Genomic DNA, 20,403 nt, shown 5'->3' with positions numbered 1-20,403 from the left:
ATGTTACCACCACAGTTATAGAAATTGATTTTTAAATAACTCATCATTTTCAAAAATCTTTTATGGCTTGTTACAGAAAATACATAAACATGCAGCTTAGAACCATAAAAGTGGCCCAAGTCCATTAAAATTGATAGACTTTCAATTGACCATAGATCAGGGCCCATGCATATAAAGCAGTGTTTTCAAAACACTATGAATGCAGACTTTTTTTTTTTTTTAATTAATTCAACAAGCAAAGAAGTATTTTAAAGAAAGATATATTGGGTATACAAATAGTACAGAAAAGTAGATTAATCTGTCTCAATGACTTCTGTGATTATGAGGAACAGATCTGAAAACACAGAAGGAAAACAATGCCTGCCTGCCTTTTTTCATTGGTATTCTGCAATGTATAATCATTGTATTGCTGTCATGTTCTTCACAGCATCGTGGTATCAAGCAATTCCATGAATACTTTCAGGGAAAAAAACCAGAAACTTACAGTGACCTATCATTTTGTGAATTGGCAAAACAGTTAATGTTTAACAGTGATATATATAGACCAACTGATCCTTTTTTTATTTGTTTATTTAATACATACTGAAGATATCATAGTTTGTTTCACAATACACTTTCAGAAAGTACATTAAAACCTATGGATATAAATTAGATCATAAATTGAGGGTTCTCCTTGTTTATGAGGTAACAACTGTATCCTGTGGAGGTGTTTATTAGACCTGTTACAGATACAGTTGCTACCAAATTAAGTAGAAGCATGCTCAAGATTTTCTTACAATACAAAAATGTCAAGTAAGAAGAGCTGAACTTCACAACCCAAAAAAATGACAGGAAATATATCAAAAGACTGAAAAATACTTGCAGAAACATGTGCACCACACTGAATGAAGTGAGAATATTACAAGCATGAGAAAATTGTAATAAGCACTCCAATCAGCTGCAAACTAGATTCTAGTCTTACTGTAGTTCCCAACACTAGAATCTATGATCGATATATTGGAAAATATGTATGACTGCTAGCAGTCTTGGCATTAATATTGTTACAGAAATCAACATGGACCAGAAATTGTGTCTATGAAGAAATGGGGTGATAAAGTAAAAAGATAGCTGTAAGGTCATAAAAATCAAATCAAAATTTGCACTTTGTGCATGAATTGATTCCTCACAATATCTTACTATAATTACATATTCTCAAAACACAGTGGTTTTAAGCTTTGTGAATAATAATGAATGGTATTTTAACTCTGAACTTGGCTGTAAATCACACTACGTAATCATCTTCTTGAGGTAATGGGAGACACCCACCAATACCACAGTTAAACTATCAACTAACACAAAACAAAAAATAGACCAAGGGTCGATTACCTACTGTCCTACACTAACTGTGGCCAAGACTACCTGCAAGGAATGATAGTCATTACTGGATGTCCTCTGCCAGGTGTTCTACTCTGTCTCCCTGTCTGTGTTCTCCCCCTATAGCTTACACATCCTCTTCCTTCCCCCCCCCCACCCCCACCCCCACCCCCAATTTGTCATTTCCAGTCTGTTTTTCCCACAGTTTCTTTCTCTTTAGTCCTGTGTCCTTCTTGGAAGGGAACTGTTTATATAATAGATGGACTGGAACCCAACCCCAAGGCAAAAATCCAAAAATCAAGAGCAGCTGCCACAGGCAGATACTAAGGAAACAATGTAAGAACAAAGCAAGCACATAGTTACTTCCTGAGAACGTTTTCCCAGCATCCATTTGCAGCTCTGAGACTCCCTGAGCCAAAGGTAAATTTTTTTTCATGCATTTTTTTTTTCTTATGTATTTCATCCAGTGGCTTACTGAATTTATGCAAACTTCCACCATCTACAGCATCTTATAATACAGATGTCCACAGCTTAATTATACATGGTCTGGTGTTTGTTTTATACAGTAAAACTGCAATGGCAATTTGATTGCTGGGAAAAAAGTATTTCATTAACTCTTTTTGCTACAAACATTTTTTTCTCACTGCATTTTTGAATGTTTCATTGGAATAGCTATGTATTAACTAATTTAGGCAAAGAGTGGCTTATACTTTGCATACAGAACTGATGTTTTGCATTTCACCGTGCAAAATGCTTCTTTGAGACAAAAATTGGCAGTTCACATCTTTGACGGCTGTTACCTCCTCATGACAGCATACTAGCTCCTCTTGGCTTCAGTGCACAATCATACTAGGTTATTTACTCTTCTTTAAAATAATTTTGAAATCTACAAAACCTTGTTCCAATAAGAAAGTCTACAAAACATATCCAATATATACATGATACATAAGATGCATAAATATAAAGTTTGATTGATAGACTGGTAACTTCATACTGGAGTTCTTCAAACCTATTTCACTTCTGTGCATTGTAGAATAAAATGACATTTGATTTATAAAAAAAAAATCAAAAACACTCTAACTGAACAAGTGAAATGAACAGAGATACAAGTTATAGATAGTAAAATGATGGGTTTTAAAACCACTTTCAGTGGAAATTATCCCACAACAAAGACAGCAAGATGTCATTTGTTTGTTTCTTAAAGTATTATTGTTTGTTTCTAAAGGAGCAGCGGTAAGGGTAGTGAAGGACCATTTAGTTATATACTTTTTAAAGTCTGTTTCAAAAGAAAAAAAGTCTTAATTCTCATCTTTGGAAAGAGAGGGGGAAATCACCCTTTCTATGGCCCAAGAAAATTATACCTTTATGGGCCTTTAAAGTGGATATCAGATTGAAAGGAACACCTCCTTCCCTCCCAAACACACATATTTCCTACTATTAGGGATACTACTTGATATAGCTAAATAAAGTACCTTTACATTAAATAATACTCTCCTTTAAAAAAATGCTCTTTTTTTTATTTTCACCTATTATTTTTTCATCTCGGAGTAAGGAATTGAATCTGTAATTTGGATTAACTTCACTGTATTTTCTTGTACTGTGGGGCAACTAACAAGTTTCAAACATTTATATTTAGGCCATAGTACCAGAAAGAGCTGTTCCAGGAAGGCTCCTGATTCCAGACAAATCTCACTAAAATTCATGCAGGATCAAGTAATAGAGGGTGCACTGGGCATTGCCACACACTGTCTCACAAATATTCCTAAATGACTGACCCTGCTATACCCAGACTATTCATTTTTCCTTGAAGTTCCAGATCCTGTACTCTTGAAACAACCTTTGTAAAGTTTCTGCCTAAGATGCAGAAAAACACTTAAAATGGGATCCTAAAGCTTTCACGTGAGAAAGCAAGTGAAGAGAACCTAAAATCTATAAAACCAAAAAATTAAGTTCTTAAGCTTGAGAGCAAATTTCATGGATTAAGTGCCTGAAACCTCTGGGTTAGGACTCCAGAAGCCTGAATTTACCTCATCAATGCAATTAAACTGAAATTAAAGGGAATACTTACATTTCTCAGGCAAAAGCATGGCTAATTGTCTTCATAACCTCTAGTTTTATATGTTGTTTATCAAAGGGTATACCTATATTCAAAGTTTATTCAATAAAAGTTACTAAAAAAGCCCAGTACAGAAACTAAATCACATTTAGTAATATCGCTTACTTAATTTTAGACCTATCAAACTTTGAAGTAAATCCAAGCACAAACTTGAATGTTTTTGTTCTAAAGCTTGGGGGAGTCATTCCTGCATGTGTGAGGCTGTAGGCCAGTAACCCTTCGGCCCTGTCAGGATCCGCAGCCCCAGCCCCACTACTTCAGCGTTTATCTTTCCTTTACACCAGCAGAAACAGCCTCTTCAAAATGACTTTTGGAAAGGGAGTTGAAAATTATACATTACTGCCGTAATACAGCAGGGCTTGCGCAGCCCATCCCCGGGCAGGCGCTACGGCACACGACAGCGCGCGGCCACACACCGCTCTCCTCAGCCCGCGGGCACCCGAGGCCGGCGGCGGCGGCGCCCTGAGGGAGCCCCGGCGGGAGCTCGCGCCCCGCCAGCCCCTTCCGCCCTCGCAGACGTTAAAGCAAGAAGCGGCTTGCAGGGCGTTGAGGTGGGTATGTTCTCAGCCGCGGGGTGCCCAGTGTCCCTTTCCGCTCGCAGGCGCGGCAGGCCGCCTCTGCGCGACACCCCAGCCCGGCGATACCCCTTGGGCAGCGCCATTCCCGCGCGGCGCCGTCCTCCCGCCTGCGCGGCTGCGCAGAGCGGAGCGGCGCGGGATGGCGGCTCGCACCGCCCCACTCGCACCGCCCCGGCCGGGCCGCGGGGCGGAGCCGCGGGAAAGCGGCCGCTGCAGCCGCCCGTGACTGCCGCGGCACCAGTAGCGCAGGGCGTTTGGCGGTTGCCGCGACCCCCCCATCACTGGCCTTCTGCCTCTCGCCGCCCGGTGTGGCCGCCGTGCCGGGGGCCGGAGCGGCGCGGCCCGCCCCGCTCCCTTCGCCTCTCCCGCCGCCGCGCAGGCCCGGCGCTGTGAGGTTGGGCGGTGCGAGGCATGAAGCTGACCAAAGCCCAGTACGATGAAATAGCCCAGTTCCTGGGGCATGTGCAGCCCACCCGGCAGAGCCTGAGGCAGCTGAAGGAGAAGTTCCCTAGGTAAGTGCTTCCTGCCCTCCGGGGCCGCCGCCCGGCGCGGGGCGGGCGGGTCGGGCCCCGGCCGGCGGCCTGCGAGCTCGCTGCGGGCGGGCCACAGGCCGCAGGGGGCGGCTCAGCCAGCTCCAGCCGGTGCCCCCAGTTCCAGGCCCCACACGGTACAAAAATCACTTGGACATGCACACGGTCATCGACGGCGACGCTGAAGCTGCTGCTCGGAACGGGGCACTTCTCACTCTGTAACCGGGGAAGTTGGCACAAAATACAGAACGCGCCTGCCCCCTCCTCTACATGCCCAAGTAAAAGCTCTCAGGTCCCTTCATGCGGCTCTTAAACACCAAATAGATCTTACAATGTGAACAAAGCCTTAAGGCTCTGGCCGTTCCTCTGTGGCTGAGGCCAAGGGTGGAACCGGGCCTGCGATACTGCTCAGGGATAAGAGGCTTTCTGGACCCATAACGCTTTACATGGTGCTGCTCTCCAGCTGAAGGCCAGAAAAGGGATCATCACGTACAAGAACATTCATCTGCTTCCTTGCCTGAGCTGTGTTCGGGATAGTCAAAGGCGTTTGCAAATGACCCCAGGCTAACGTGGGAAGGTGCACATTACAGGATGTGTTCCATGCACTGTTCTTCATTGCCAAAATATGCTTAATACCAACAACAAGAGTTTTAAAGGACATTTTGCAAGGTTTTTCTCTTTTTCAGGTTTGGGGGAAGGATTAGTAGTGCTGAATTGGACAGGAAACCAAACTGGGTTCCGTGGAGAAAGGAGTGGTGCTGTCTCTAACATCACCAGAAATACAGAAAACTGTAGGTTTTTTAAGTGCTGTGCTTACTTTGGTGAGAAATAAGTAAAACAGAAAATCATTTACGTGCTTCCTGAGCAAGCCTTGCTAGTCTTACCACAAGTGTGGCTGAGGAAAGAAGCTGCGTGTAACTTTCAGTAAGTGGATGAAGAGCCAGCTTAGGCTTTTGAACAGTCCAGTGCCATCTTTTCCTTTTCAGGAACATGTGTAATGTAGTTACAAATCAAGCTGAGGGAGTAGCCGTGTTACAGAGAAAAAAGTGATGGTAAAGCAACGTGGTTGGTGCAGCGAGTACAGCATTGCGCGGTTGGGAACCCAGCTAACCTTGCACAGTGCTGCAACTTGGGAAACCACTTACTGGCAACATATGTCTAAGGAGCTTAGACTTGGCTTTATCACTTCGGTGCTAATGAAATTATAAGAGAGTGTTTGTATATATGCATGCATGCACGCACATATATGTGCATGTTCTCTTTTCCCAGTCTGCTTATAAAGCTGTCTTGAAAGAAGGTTAGAGTTTGGGTTGTTTTGTGAGGTCAGTCACTGTGTGTAGGTACCTGCTTCCAAGACAGATCCATAGACACATGGGAAAAGAAGTTGGTTAGAAAAAGACCAGGCCTTTCTGCTGATAGGTTTTACTTCCCAGTCCTCTCCTTTGTTGCTGCAAAAGAGCTGTTGACTCTTCAGTTTTAGAACTTGATGACTTCTGAAAAACTAGGCACTAATAACAATGCAGAGTTTTAAACCAGGAAAAAAACATTTTTTTCTAAAGCTCACAAGTGGCAAACACTGAAAAGCAGAGATTAGCTATAGTAGTCGCTTCTGTGATTTGCTGGCTTAACATACTGTAACATCTGTTACCCGCATTATGAGATGAGAACGTCCTCTTATGAATTCACAATTACACAATTTAGTCTGTATAGCTATGCTTTGTGGTGACCTGTGAATCTAACAGGGTAGTTCTTTCCTATTCTTGAACTGCTTCAACAGGTGAGATTACTACTTCAAAAGGGTGTTGCTGTGTGATTTATTAATGCCAAATAGCCAAAATTAGACTGCTTCTAATACTGATAAGTATCTTTATACAGGTATTGAGACTCCTGTATTTTTTTACAGTTCTGTGACATTACAGACAGCAAGGATTTAGTCTACCTTGCTTAAAATCCGGTTCTTTGTGGTAACAGAACATCAGGAATCGAATTGCTGTTCTTTTTCTTGTAGTGCTGCACTTTGTATTCCATGCCCAGCAATTACCAATGTATTTATTCATTTATTTTTTCTTAAGGCATTTGTTACATGCTTAGCATTTGTCTTCTAACGTGTCTGTGTTTAACAGCAGGATTTTTTGATGACCTGAGGATTATCAAAATGTAATTCTGAGCACTAAGCACAATAAATCTGCCAGTATTGGATCACTGATACGTAGTTCCTTTGAGCTTCTTAACATACACACCACTGGACTGGTAATTCTCTGTATTCTGTGTTGTGCTCTTCTAAAGTGTACCACCTTTCTGTGTTGTTTCTTGCCTGAATTTATCTACTTGCTAATAGTGTTTTTCTTTGTAACTTCTGTATCTTATACTTCTGCTTTCTCTTTAGCCATGGGCTCATGTTCTTCTGTGACACTGTTCTCAGTGAGACCTAATGTCTAAATTGGATTACCCATTGTAGGGCTAGTTCTAGGAAATGTAGGGTATTGCAGGAAATGCCCTAAGGAAGTTATGATCTCTTTGTTTTCAGTGCTCGTTTCTCTCTTAAGTAGTACATAGAGCTGCCTACAAGTAGAGTCTTCTGCATAAGAATCACCTTAATGTTACCTGTTTATGGTGACAAGATGTAGATTAGACCTTTCAACTTTTAACTGTGTTCAAAGACCATTTTAACTTGTTCAGAAAAGTCAAACTTCTAAGGGTTTGGTTCATACCCAAGCTGATATCCTAGTACTTCAGTTTAGTTGTTTCCCAGGAGGAAAAAAAAAAATAAAATCTCATTTCTTCTGTATATGGCAGAATACATAGTTTCTCTTCTAAACTTTTTCCTGGAAGTTCTTACCAATAGAACATGATTGACAACTGACAGGACCCTTCTCAAATCTATACTTTGTACATATTTTCCTGCTGCTGGTTATGTCCAGTTCTCATTGAATATTACAGTTTTCTTGATGGAATCTTTCTCTGGTCTCTACCAAGTTTTCTAAGGATATAAAGTTTACTGACCCAATTTGTTTTGGTACTATCTTGGTTTTTCTTCCAAAAAGTTTTTCCTTATTTGGTTCTGTTCTTAGTCTTTTGGAGTTTCTAGAACTACATTGTGCTTGAATTGGGGATTCCAGGAACTTCCTGACAGTTGTTGGCTCAGCAGCCTTACATCTTTTAGAGATTCCAAAAACTGGTTTTCAAGTTCTTGTATTGAACTTTTGTGAAACGGAGTTCATTCCGTTTAGGAGTGTTGTATTCTTTCATAGCATAATTGTTGTAGTCTGTATGGTTTCTCTTCCTTACTTGAACAAACTTGGTGCTTCTAGCCCAACTTCCCTTTCAGTACCTTCACTTTTATTCATGTAAGAGAAACATTCATTTTTGAGCCTATTTGAGTGCAAACTGTGTTTCTAGAGAGTTTCAAAGTACTAGAATTTCAAAGTATTAGAATTTATAGCAGCTGCTCTGTACAGGTCTCCACTTTTCTTCCATGCATCTATTCAAAGTCGTACTGTCCTGTTTGTGTTCCTTCTGTGAAAGCTTCCTTCCTAGTGATTAGGAAGAGCTTTTCTTAGAGCAGAAAGGTAAGGGAAACTGGCATAAATGAGGGAAAAACTTTTTTTTTCCTCCTTCTTTCTTTTTTTTCCCTAAATAAGCAAGAGAAAAACATGATGCACAGGTTCATATTGATATACTTGATATTTGAGTATGGATATTTGGTTTTTAACATATGTAACTTCACATTTGGTTATTGGACATGCAGTCTTTGTTCCCAGAACATATGAAGTGATGCATGTTCCTCTAGATTTATGACCTGGTTTTTTTCCTTACTTAATATCATTTCAGGTTTTACACACATTTTCAGTAATTATGTTGCTCATTCTCCAGATTACTGATAGCTTTATTAAATGACACCAGGCATGGAAAGCATCCTGACAAGATTCTTCATTTAAGAAAAGATGTATCTGCATGGTAATGTCTCACAATGTAAATTGGTAAATATAATCTCTTCATTATTTGCTCATTTTTATCACTTTCGCAGTGATGGTTCATACTGCAACAGAGGCCCTAAAGAAGTTTTCGTGTATGCCATCAAGGTTATTTTTTTTATCACTACTTAAGACTGGGTAAACATTTTTTTTTCCTCTTTTCCAGTGTCATTGTTGCCTCTTTTTGGTTTTTAGAGTTGGGGGTAGATAGGCCTCAGATTTTCGTGTTCCAGCCAGTCTTATTTACAAGGAAATATATTGCTTTTTTGTGAGTAATTTCATTCTGCCTTTGTGCTCTTGCTTAGATTATCAAGCTGTACTTGTAAGCCTAAGACAGTTGCAGTGGGAAATGGGAAGGTAGGACTACTCCTCTCTTTCATCTTCCTCTGGAGCCTGGAGATTGAGTCAAGGTAGAAGGAGAAATCTCTGTCCTCTGCTCTAGGGCTCCTTGGAGCTGCTGTTACCTGAGAAGAAGGACTGGCTTAGTCAGCCTGGCTCAGGAAGAAGCTCAAGAGCAGAGGGCACCTAGCTGTCTACATGGCTTTCAGAACTCAAGCAGAGATACATTAGACAGGGAAATCTTACCTATGAGCAGGCAGCATCAAGGCGTGTGACACCTCAGTTGCACTCTTTTCGGCCTGGATAGGCTCTTGTCATAGCAAAACTGACATAATTCTTGTAACTTCTGCTCTTCCTGTTCTTCTGAATAGTTTGTTAATTATTTTGGAAAGCAGAGGAACTAGGCTGTTTTTCTTTACTCTGCAAACACAGATCTAGCAAATCTCACGTAGAAAGTTGCCTTTGTGCCTATGAATACTAGAAACTTACTTCTTTTTACAAAAAAAGCATAAAGGCACATTTTAAGCTCCTCCTTCTTTTCTATATTCTCACTACTTAACAATAGAATAAATTAATGTTCTGCCTGTATAAACCACGTCATTGATTTCAGTAGACCAGCTCATGAGAGAAATGAAGATGGGCATTAATAGAGATGCAGAGACTTTGAGGGAGACGTTAAATGACCATTGGTATATTTCCAGACTGTCTATTTTGAAGTGGCAAATACTTTGGATTAGTATTGCTGTGTTTAAATATTCTGGAGCATATAGCTGGAGCAGCTATGAAAACAGTAGAATTCTTAAAGTTTTCTATTTCTCTTACTTTATCTTAAACTTCAGAGTAAACACAATTTTATACTACTGTTTGATTTTGTCCATTATCTTTAGTAAAAGCCTAATATAATTGAAAATTAAGTGCTTGAATCTGCACACACAGGTAAACAGATTGATAATAAGAGATGAGAAAGAGGTCTTGGCTCATTATTTGAAAACAAAAATAACAATATACAAGTTTTCATAAATTACCTACAGTAAAACATATCATATTGAAAATAATCTTAAAATGAAATAATTACTTTGTGTAGTAAATTTTTATGTGAGCTCTGAAGTGATATTGTGTCATTTAGAAAGCTGTTCTTGCTATTTGAACCCTTGGTAGGAAATTTACTGTATTACAGCTTTGATAGGCTAAACCAGAGGGTGGTACAGGTTTTCTCTTTTCAATTAAATGCCAGTGAACAAGCCTTAAAGAACTTGTAAGTGGTTGGAGTTGGTATGTCTTGTTAAAAAACTATTTGCTTATCCTATGACCCTAAGTAGGAAGGATACTTATCCTCCCCTGTAATACAAAGTATTGCATGATAGAAATTAACTAAATCAGTATATATTTCAGAACTTTATCTCTCCATTATTTATTAGATTAACTGTAAGATACTTATTTAAAGGTTAGCTATTGATAACAGTGGAAGCTTTCAGAGTAGAAAGGGAAATATACTTTTTTCTCAGTTTTGGGGCTCTCCAATACCAACAGACAGAAAATTCTTAGAAATGTAGACAGAAAATTCTTATATTGGCACATATAAATTCTAGGTCTTCAGGAGATGGGTACCTTCCAGATTTGTTTGGAAAGAGACAGAAAGTGTTTTTTTTTTTTTTCGTGTTATCTATTAACTAAAAAGTAGATGACATGTATAAGCGTGTGTCAACATGAAAGTTAATTTTGAGGGAAGTCCATTGTAGTTTTCTGTTACAGTTTTTGTAAGTGTAATTGTCCTCCTCTCCCTTACAAGCATTCCCACATATGTTGTCCATCCTGCAAAATGCAGGGTTATTTTAAAGGTTGGTCTTGAAATTTTGCTTGAAATACAGTACCGAAATTAAGGTTGTATTTTCTGAATTCTTGAGTACTGATAAGTCTCTTCCTTCTCTCTTAACCATTTTCCCTTCTAATATGGGAAGTGCTACCATATGGGAGTACACTTCATTTTATATAAAAAAATAATCACACAGAACAGGACTTATTACACTCGTGAAATTCATTTTGGCTGAGTAAAAGGAAAGCCTTTTTGGCCTTGAGGAATTTATACAAACCACTTAGAAGCCAATCCTATATCCTTTGAAGATTTGATGGTGAAATACAATGATTGGAGGGGCCTCTTAAAGCAGATGTGGAAATTAGTTTCCTATAATTTAAAAATGCATTCTGTGTCTGTTACAGCTGTGTGTTGGGTACTTTTGTTTAATACAGAAGAAAAGAGAGAGAAAGAGAGGAAAAAAAGAAAAATACAGAGAGAAAAGCAAAAAGAAAAAAGGACAGAAAAAAAAGACAAAAAGATAAATATAGACAAGAGGGAAAAGAGAAAATGCAAGCGGGAAAAAGGGACAAAAAGAAAAAAGGGGAGAAAAAAGAAAAGGAAAATAAAAACAGGAAAAGGGAGAGAAAGAGAAAGAAAAGGAGGAGAAAGAAAAAGAGGAAGAAAAGCCTTTTATGTGGCAACGCTGGGGGAGTTCTCTTGGTCACAGTGTATATTACTGTGTTGCTTCACGAAGTTTAATTTAGTTGTACTTTTTGCCACTTCACAAATTCCATGGTTGTGATAATCACAAGCAGGATAAGCATATGAGTCTTGGTACTGTTTTTTGTAAGTATTTCATTCTAAAGCAAGTTTGGTGTCATCAGACAGACCAACAGATGTCTGTAGATTTAAGGGCCAGATTACGGTGGTTGTTAAGGAAGGATGAAGTGGAAGTTTTAACACTGACCATATGTGCATTTTAATTGACTTGTGGATTTTAGGATACCGCTATATTCATGTTGTTTGTACTTAAGGACAATGATGATAAAAATGGTAATCTTGATTGTATTTCAGAAGCGGTTCCGTACTGTATCACTCTGAAGCCTGCAAACAAGTCTAGGCTAGAGTTTTATGAGCGGAGGGGATTTGCTATATCAGAAGGGAAAATATTTTATTCATGTGTTGTTTTTTGGACAATCATATTCTGGGCTATATTACAATGGCACAATAAATTGCTGAATACACTGTCTGCTGAATATGACCTCACCATGAAAAATTTGATGCATTAGAGTAGGAAAGGTTGGAATATATCAACCTTAGCTGACAAGGAACTTTGAATTTTGACCTAACACAGATGACCTTTGTGTGCAATAAAAGTGAGTTTAATCTCCAGGTCAAGGTTGAGGTGAACGGTAGGGCAATGTGGATTGGTTTGTGCTGGCTATGGCTGGATCACACCTAGCAAGCAAAGAAATCCAAGGTCTTTGCGCTTCAGAGTAACCAAATGCTTATTTACTTAAAGTTTACTCATATCTGTTACACCACCTTCAAAAACTGTGCTGTACTGTAGACAGCTAACTCTTCAGCAGCTTGAAGCTCAATGTTTCAGAATACATTCTGCTCCTATAGATCATTGAATAGGTAAGCTAAATAAAATTTCTCCTCTAGCATGTAGAAGAAAGACTGTCAAGTATATTGCTTTGCTATGAAAAGGGCAAAATCTAGCAGCTTTATTTCTTTGACAGCTAACCTGTCTTTGGAACATCGGAAGTTTATTCCTAAGTGGCTTATGCTTTTAGGAGGAACACAATTAAGAGAGCTCTGATATGTTTCACTAGGCAAATACAAAGAAAATGGGTCCTTTTGAGCACTCACTTGCTGTAAAAGGTATTTGATCAAAGAAGCTAAGTTACAAAATGTTTTGGAGGTTGTCTAGGTTACATAATAAAGACGTATAGATGAATTTAAATAAAAGATTGTTGTGTTTTATAGTAGTCACAAACAAAATCTCTCTTTTTAACTGTCTGGTGTTCCAGGAGTGCTATTTTACTAACATACTAACGGTACATGCCCTGAATACTTTACACAGATAAGAGTGGTAGCGATGGTGCTGTGGGAAGGAGGGAGTTCTCTTTAAATCAGCCAGGAAAAAAAAGTTTGAGACTGATGGAAAGAACCTCTACTCCTTTAATAGAGCCTGCAAAATATATTCTCCAGGACTGATCAGCTCTGAAGGCTCTAGAGGTTTGATGATTGGAATGGCAGGAAATCACGCTTTCAGGACATAACGAATTGACTAGGCCATCCATCATTTGTTAGCATGCGCTGAAACACTGGGTTTGTGTGCAGAGGTCTGTGATTTAGTAAATACTTGGGAGATGAATAGAGCTTACACACAAGGGAAGATATTGCTGTCCTTCAGCAGCCTTAGACACAGATCCCTGCTGAGAAGGCCGTCTGACAGCAGCTCATCAGTAACTGGCCTGTCACAGTCAGTGATGCCCACCAGCCATCCCCAGTATATTAAATGCATTTTTAATGTCTGCTTCAGTAGATTTAATGAAGAAAATTTAGTTTCCGTACTCTGATCACTGCTTCCTCAAGTGTTTTAAAGCATGGAGTAAAGCACTTCCAAGAAAGGAACTGTTCTGATACCTGAAGGAGTTGATTGAAAATGAAAGTGAAACAGAATGCAAACAGGAGTGTTATTATCAAAACAGTTTCCTTAAAGCAAAACAAAAATGTTTAGAAAAAGCAGTGATCTTCTTAGAAACAATCGACCCTCCTGCAGAGGGAATTTGTGCAGGAGGCTGTATGGCAGCAGAGATGCAGTGCTGGAAAAGGTGTATGCACAGTGGTTCTGTTTAGTGTGGCTGGGCTTGCCAAAAGGCATAATTGCATTTCCTAGCTTTCAGATGTCAGTACTTCTATCAGATCATCATTCTGTCCGGCTTTCAGAGTCCTGAGAGGAGAGCGGTTATGAACGGAAGGAATTGAATAGATCATGTTTTTAATAACTAACAGAGATTTTGTTTTGAGTTTGGAGTTTTTGCAAGGGATGCAGCTGGTGAAAATCATTAGTAGCATTCCATGGTAGTATTTAAAGTGATGTAGGAAAAAAATTATAAGATACAATGGAAAATACAACTTCTGTTATTTTTATAACTTCGCAGGCTTATTGAGAGTTATTCATTACTGACATTCTGCTTATAAGGATTGTACAGAATTATTTTTTTGACTTTGTAGCAAATGATAAGACCTTTTGCTGTCCATATATATAGATAAACTTTATAGTTGTAATTTCCTGGGAACTTTCAGGGAAAACTTTTGTTTACATACAGGCAAATATGCCAATTTTCATTTTCTAATGAGGTCCAGTGCTTATGATACTTACTCCAAGACAGCAAGACAAACAACTCGATTTTGTTGCAAACATCTATTTGAAACACTCACTTCTTGAGCTTTTTTCCCCTCAGGAATCCATTCTGTGTTCACAGAAGAGAAAGCGAGTGCCAAATGAGACCTATAAATTTGATTCTTGTATGTGTCAAAACAGTAATGTATTAAATGCATATTATTATAAAAATTTAAGATGTATCCTAAACACTTACATTTTTATAACACATGACAATATTAAATAATACATTTTCTTGTTAGCATCTGTTTGCTGTCATTGTTGGCAGGACCTATGATTTATTACTTAAATTAATGACTACAACCATTTTGGTCCTGATACATGCCCTATAGCTTATCACATCACTTAATAAGATAACATATATGCTTCTATGAAAGTAATTTTTTAATTGTTTATCCCTTTAAGTTACTGGTGAAAATACCATACCTATTTGTACTGTGAAAGTCTCAGAAGTTTGTATTATACTTCAAACTGAGTGAAATAATAGTAAGGATTAATTTCTGTAAGAATATGGAATACGGTAACTGATCCTACTAAAACTGTCTTCTAAGACAAGCCTGATAGAGTATTGTAACAAAAAAACCCACAACAGCATTGGAAGAGGAGAGGAAAAATACTGCTCTTGTTTTCTTCAGATCTGGTGATGGTTCAAAGCCTTGTTCATTTGTTTGTTTGACTAATAGATACCATACAAGTTTCAAACTCCCATTGGTGTGCTAAGATTTCACACTCTCATTAGTTTTCAACTTGTGTTTCATGAAATCCTTGTTGTCCACAGACTTCAAATGAAGAATTCAAAATAAATGAACTTCTTGTCAGTGGGCTTAAATTTGCCAAACAGGAATCTGCACCTGTTCTGGGAAAAGATGTTTTGAACCCCTTAGGTTGAAAACTCCTGTTTTGTCAGCAACTAAAGCATTTTTACCTATTTTATTGTTTCTTTTCATACGAGTTTTTTTATAATTCTAATGTCCATAATGTTTCAAACGTGATAGTGATATGAATGGGTTGTTATCCCTTCCAGTGCACACTCCAGGATATCCAGTAACCTGATTGATGATGATAGTCTCATTGCTTTATGCTGGAGAATTCTTGAACTTCAAGTCCCCTGCTTTATATCCTTCTCATCAGAGTAGGGTATTTAGGCAAGTGTTGCTGGCCATCCAAATTGGTAAAATGCTTCAGGTCAGGATGTGGTGCTGAAGAGGACTGTATTGTTTGGGTGAATGTTCTCTATTTGCATATCTGTATCTAGGTCTGGAAGGTCTTGGAAGCATTTGATAGCATTGATTCCCAGATACCTCCAGACGCTTCGACACTGAATAAAAATGTCCTAAGATAGCACATATTCTTCTTCCACAGAAAGCAGAATGTTGTCAAATATTTCTGTAAGACCTTTTTAATAACAAAGGTAGTCGCTTATGTAATGCAGCCTGCCTGAAACTGTCTCAGAGACAACATAAAAACTATGACCAAAATGGAGGAAATACTCACTTCTGTGGCTGAATTAATACAAAGGGTCTTTTAGAGTTCCTCATTGTTAATTGAGGACCCAGACAGCAACAAGGACACCATGTATCTTTACTTCCATTGGTGATTGGCTAGGACATGGCAGAACTTCTTATCAGTCCACTTTTGATTCTGGTAACATGCAGTTCTTTATTGCACTTCTTCTGTGGAATGCAGGTGTGCATTATAAGGCTACAGCTACTGCAAGTTATGATAACTAATATCAGGAGAGTTGGGTGTAGGTTCCTACACATGAAACGGCTATTGAAAATTAGTAATTTATAGCATTAATATAAAATGCATGTTATCAGTGCAGCTGTCCTTCAGTTTTCAACACAGCTGAGCAATGTGTCTTCCTGGACAAGTGCATTATCTTGGATACATAAAATATAAAAGATAAATAACTCATAAGTTAGTTTTTTGATTCTTCCAGAGCTTAAAAAGGAAGATGTACTTTGACTAGTTGGCAGGTACTTCAGCAGGCCAAGCAAATTCTGTTCCAAATACAGTGTTTAGTGACCTCATTCCAATGAGTTATTTGACACAGGAATATGTTTTCCATTATCCTATTATTAGAAACAGGGGAGTTTAATTATTAACCAAAAAGAGAAGTTGGACTATGGTTTTCTTATCTCATTTGTATTGTTTTCCTTTGACATCAGTGGTCAGAGAGAAAAAAAGGAAAATGGTCCTTTATAGATTAAATGCATGGTTTCAGCCTAGTATGTGTCTAGCCATATCTATCTGTTTGGTATGTCCTCTAAGTGTGGAGCATTTTTTTCCAAACAAATCCCATTGGTTGCCCAACAACTGTTACCCACAAGCTTGCTGCTTACTCTTTTTGTTTTAACTTACTATTTAGACAGAGACCTCACCAGTGACAAGCAATCATTCTCACACATTATTATTTCTGTGTTTTCGAGGTTTCTGAGTAGTGAATTTTGTCCATTTATCTGGGCATAGATGCTTGCCATTCTAACATTTTAAATGTCAGTAATTGAAAAGTAATATTCATATGTTTCAGCTACTGGGTAGAAATTAATACATTTCTATGTAGAGGGTTGGAGTGGTCAAAATGTATCACACGTTAATTGTTCACTTTCTTTTGTAGTTCCTAGCTCTTTAGTCTCTGTCAAGGAGATGTCTCTCTCTGTCTCTATGGAACTTTGCATTAGTGGATCAGGATGTTTGCTGAAATAGCCGGTTAAAATTATTAAAATATGCACTGGAAAGCAACATGCTTAGTTTAATGTGCTTCTGAATATTAAATGCAAGTAAAATGGTATATAGACATGGAGCCATTTGTTATATTTTAGTATATGAAGCAATAGCTGTGTAAACCTTAACCACGTAATTTTGCAAGTTCCACTTTATCATGTAGCTGTAAAAGGTAATCAAAATAAATCACGGAAGATGAAGAAATATTTTCTAGGGCTTTCTGTATGCTTTCAGAAGTGGTGCTTGATCCATGAAATTTTAGTAAGCATATTAAATAATACAATATGATGTGCAACGTGTCAGGTCTGATAAATTATTTTGTATAGGACATTTATACAACATATGGTGAGCTGCTATGTGAACAGCTTAATGACTAAATTATGTTAATCTTTCTTGCCATATTTACTTTTCATTTAAAAAAAGGCGTTTTCAAATTTTTATTTTACGTTTTTGATCATGGATAGATATAAGAAAGGTGTAGGTCATCTCCGAGAAGCCGTGACAGTGATCCAAGGTTCCTCAGCTGTGCAGTGTACATAACACAGATGTTGGGAGAGTCATCTGTCAGCTATGCCTCTCCTATGGAGTTAAAGTTCTAGGGGGAAAAGAATTCGACACAGTGCTGTCACTGTTACATTTTCACAATAGAAGAGCATGCAAATATTCAACCTCCTGCTTAGCAGTAGTGCCCTGTCTAATGTCTGTGCTGGTTAGAATAAAAAACTAGTGGGTGCATCTAGGGCTCATAGATCTGACAAAGGTCATGCTATGCTGGGCATTTGAATTGGAAATTGTCTGGACTTAGATTTTATAAAGCTCCCACTGTTGTCGGGGAAAATTTCAGCAGGGTTTTGTCCCTAGAGAGGCCTCTTAGGCCCTTTTCTGTCCTATGAATGAATTTAGATGTGAGGGTTTCTCCTGCCTTAAAACTGTTAAGTTCATTTTGCATACATCCCCAGAGAGAAAAACTGGCAGATGCTTTTGTCTTGGAAGTGTTTAAAAGAAAACTGCAGAACAGGAACAAGGGAGAGAAGGGGCCCTGTGTGGAGTCCCAGAACATTTTGGAAATGGCCAATATGCAGTTTTCATCAGTACTAAGGCGGGGCGCAATATGGTGCCTGTAGCTCACTAGGGAATATGAATGTTGATTAAGCATACTCGCAGGCTTTGAAATCCTGAAAGCAGTGTCAGAATAATGGATGTTGAGCAAATGTCAAGCATTTGTTAATTTCTCTGTTATTTGGAGTTTATCTACCATGATCAATCAAATAAACTAGTGCTTCTCTGTTGTGGCATGTGTCATTGATATGGTGATTAGGTGGCTAGAGAGGCCTTCTGCTTTTTTTTTTTTTTTTTTTTTTTAATCCAGGTAACAGATTACATACGAACAGCCATAACTTTTAAGTTAAAGATTTGTTTGCGATTGGTTTAGTGGAAAGTGGTGCATTAACAAAATACTTTGGGGTACTAAGCAAAAAAAGTATCTGCATATCTGCTGCACTAAAAATTACATTGGTGCAATTTTTTCCGGTTTTTGCCTTAAAGTTTTACTCTTATGGGGAAGGAAGAATAACTTCTAAATGAAAGTTGACAGAAGAAACTTTTACTTCCTCTTAAAAGCAGAAGTTTGAAAACAAAGGCTATTCACCCCAAATTAGTATCATTTTATGGCTTAGTAACCTTCTTCCCTTTAAATATTTTGGTTTCCATAAACTAGGTCTCCACATCCCTATTTTTGACGGGGAAACATGTTCAGATGTCTTTCAGTTAGAAGTAAAGAGGATGACTCCTTGACTTTTATAAGAACATACGCTCTTTTATAAGAACTTATCATATGTATATTAAATATGTTACAGACTTACATGCAGAAATGTAAACAGTCCAGTTCAGAATATTTTTCTCCTTCATCTTCTCTATTTCCACTGTTTCCTGATGTCCTAGTTCTGCCAATCTGCCACTCATAGAAGTTAGGTAACATACAAAGACCTGATATTTAAATGTGTAAACCAAATTGAAAATAATCTGAAGGAAAAAAAGGCTCTGTGGCCTTTGCTGCTTTACTGTAATAGATGAAGATTTTAAAATGGCAGAGGATAGAGTTGGGATGTTTTGTGTGAAGCCTTTTTGAAAGCTGCCTGAAGGATGTTAGTCAGATTTCGCTGAATTCCAGTGTAGTTACCCCCTTCTCATGGATTTTTTTTTGATTGGTTTGGGTTTTTGGGGGGCATTGTTTTGTTTTGACAAAGTCTAGTCCTTATTTGGTTAATGTAAAGACAACAATGTATAATTTTTATTATATTTTTGACAACTCCCAGAAAGTTAAGGAGTGTCAGTGAGTCATGCCATATCACTTGATGCATGTTGAGGTCATCTTTATTTTAACATAGAACAAATGTTTGATGTTGAACTAGTTTTCCTTCTTCCTTGGCTTCCACATTTACTTTCCAAGGCCTCCAGGCCCATTCTGCCAAGGCTGGTCAAATTTTGTGCTGAATGAAGGTGATGCTATATGGTTAACCTATTGACTGTTTACATCAGAGATGGTTCTGTTCAGTTGGTGCATGGAATGAGAGTTCTCCTCGAAACCCAACCTTTTCTGCAGCACTGCAGGAAGCAAAGTGTATGGTTATTTTATGGATTTTCAGAGCACTGCAAAAAACACCAAAAAATAAATCCTCTGGAAAGAGGAGTAAGGGAAAGGAAAATCCTGTTGGTAGGAGTAGAAAAGAAGGTTAGAGACATTTGAGGATAGAAAAATGTAACATTGTGATCACTTCTTGTCAGATGTTCCCTTCATATTGCCTGCCAGTTGTAGGTAGACAGCTTTTTAAAAAAGTATGCTGGAAAACTACTAGTAAAAAGAAGCAGCTGGGTTTCCTCCTTAGTGTGTTCCTGACATGTTTCCAATGTGAAGTAAGTAGTGGAACTTAAAGTAGTTTATTCCCTCTATGGCACAGTAAGCCATACCCCTGGGGTTGAAAGTAGACTGCAAATACCTACATATATGGAACTGTAACTTATAGATACAAGGCAAAGCTCTCCACTGTCGGCTAGGTAGATAGACAAGAATTATTCTCTTTTTCTTGTCTTTTTTTTTGTCTTTTTCTAATTAGAAGTAGCTTTAAAATTACAAACATTTAAATGATAAACACTGTTTAGGGCTTAAGACTGAAAATCTCAATGGGACTAGCTATAAATGGATTTATTTCTTGCCTTAAATCTATATTGTTCCCAAAATTGAAATTTACTTAAAACTACTTTTCTGTACCATCCATGTTTGATAGAGCTAAAATTCTTTAAATTATATCATGTATGGGAAACTTTAATGAGATCCTGACTTCTTTAAGGAATTAACAATTTTGATTAGATTACTGGAATCTTTTTTGACTTAAGGTGTTCACTTTTTACCCTGGAGATAGCTATGCAACAGTGTGTGTGCTTGACATGTGATGCATGCAAATGCTAAATACAGTAGCAGCATGAGGCAAGTGTCATTAACAGTAATTTATGTAATGAAAGCCACCTGGCTGTCTTCTTAATTAATTGCTTGTAAATAATAAATTTAAATATAGTTTA

General features: G+C 38.2%; 1 protein-coding gene across 8 annotated transcripts in view; it reads left to right on the top strand.

Annotated features, from left to right (window-relative positions):
- Window positions 1-4,213: 4,213 nt before the first annotated feature.
- CDIN1 (CDAN1 interacting nuclease 1) overlaps window positions 4,214-20,403 on the top strand; it is a 146,193-nt gene continuing 130,003 nt past the window's right edge. For 6 of the 8 annotated variants that reach the window (XR_008733274.1, XR_008733273.1, XR_008733272.1 and 3 more), the window contains exon 1: window positions 4,215-4,559. Coding sequence is in view for 5 of the 8 variants with exons in the window: in XM_055716915.1 (XP_055572890.1) it covers window positions 4,459-4,559 (101 nt within the window). In the remaining 3 variants the exon portion in view is untranslated. Of the gene's footprint in view, window positions 4,560-20,403 lie in introns of all 8 variants that reach the window. The other 2 variants (XM_055716916.1, XM_055716914.1) reach the window with 2 other exon arrangements.

The sequence above is a fragment of the Falco cherrug genome, chromosome 7, assembly GCF_023634085.1.
Source record: "Falco cherrug isolate bFalChe1 chromosome 7, bFalChe1.pri, whole genome shotgun sequence".
In the NCBI taxonomy this organism is placed as follows: domain Eukaryota; kingdom Metazoa; phylum Chordata; class Aves; order Falconiformes; family Falconidae; genus Falco; species Falco cherrug.
The sequence above is the reverse complement of the archived record's forward strand: the minus strand, read 5'-3'. Positions and strand labels throughout refer to the sequence as shown.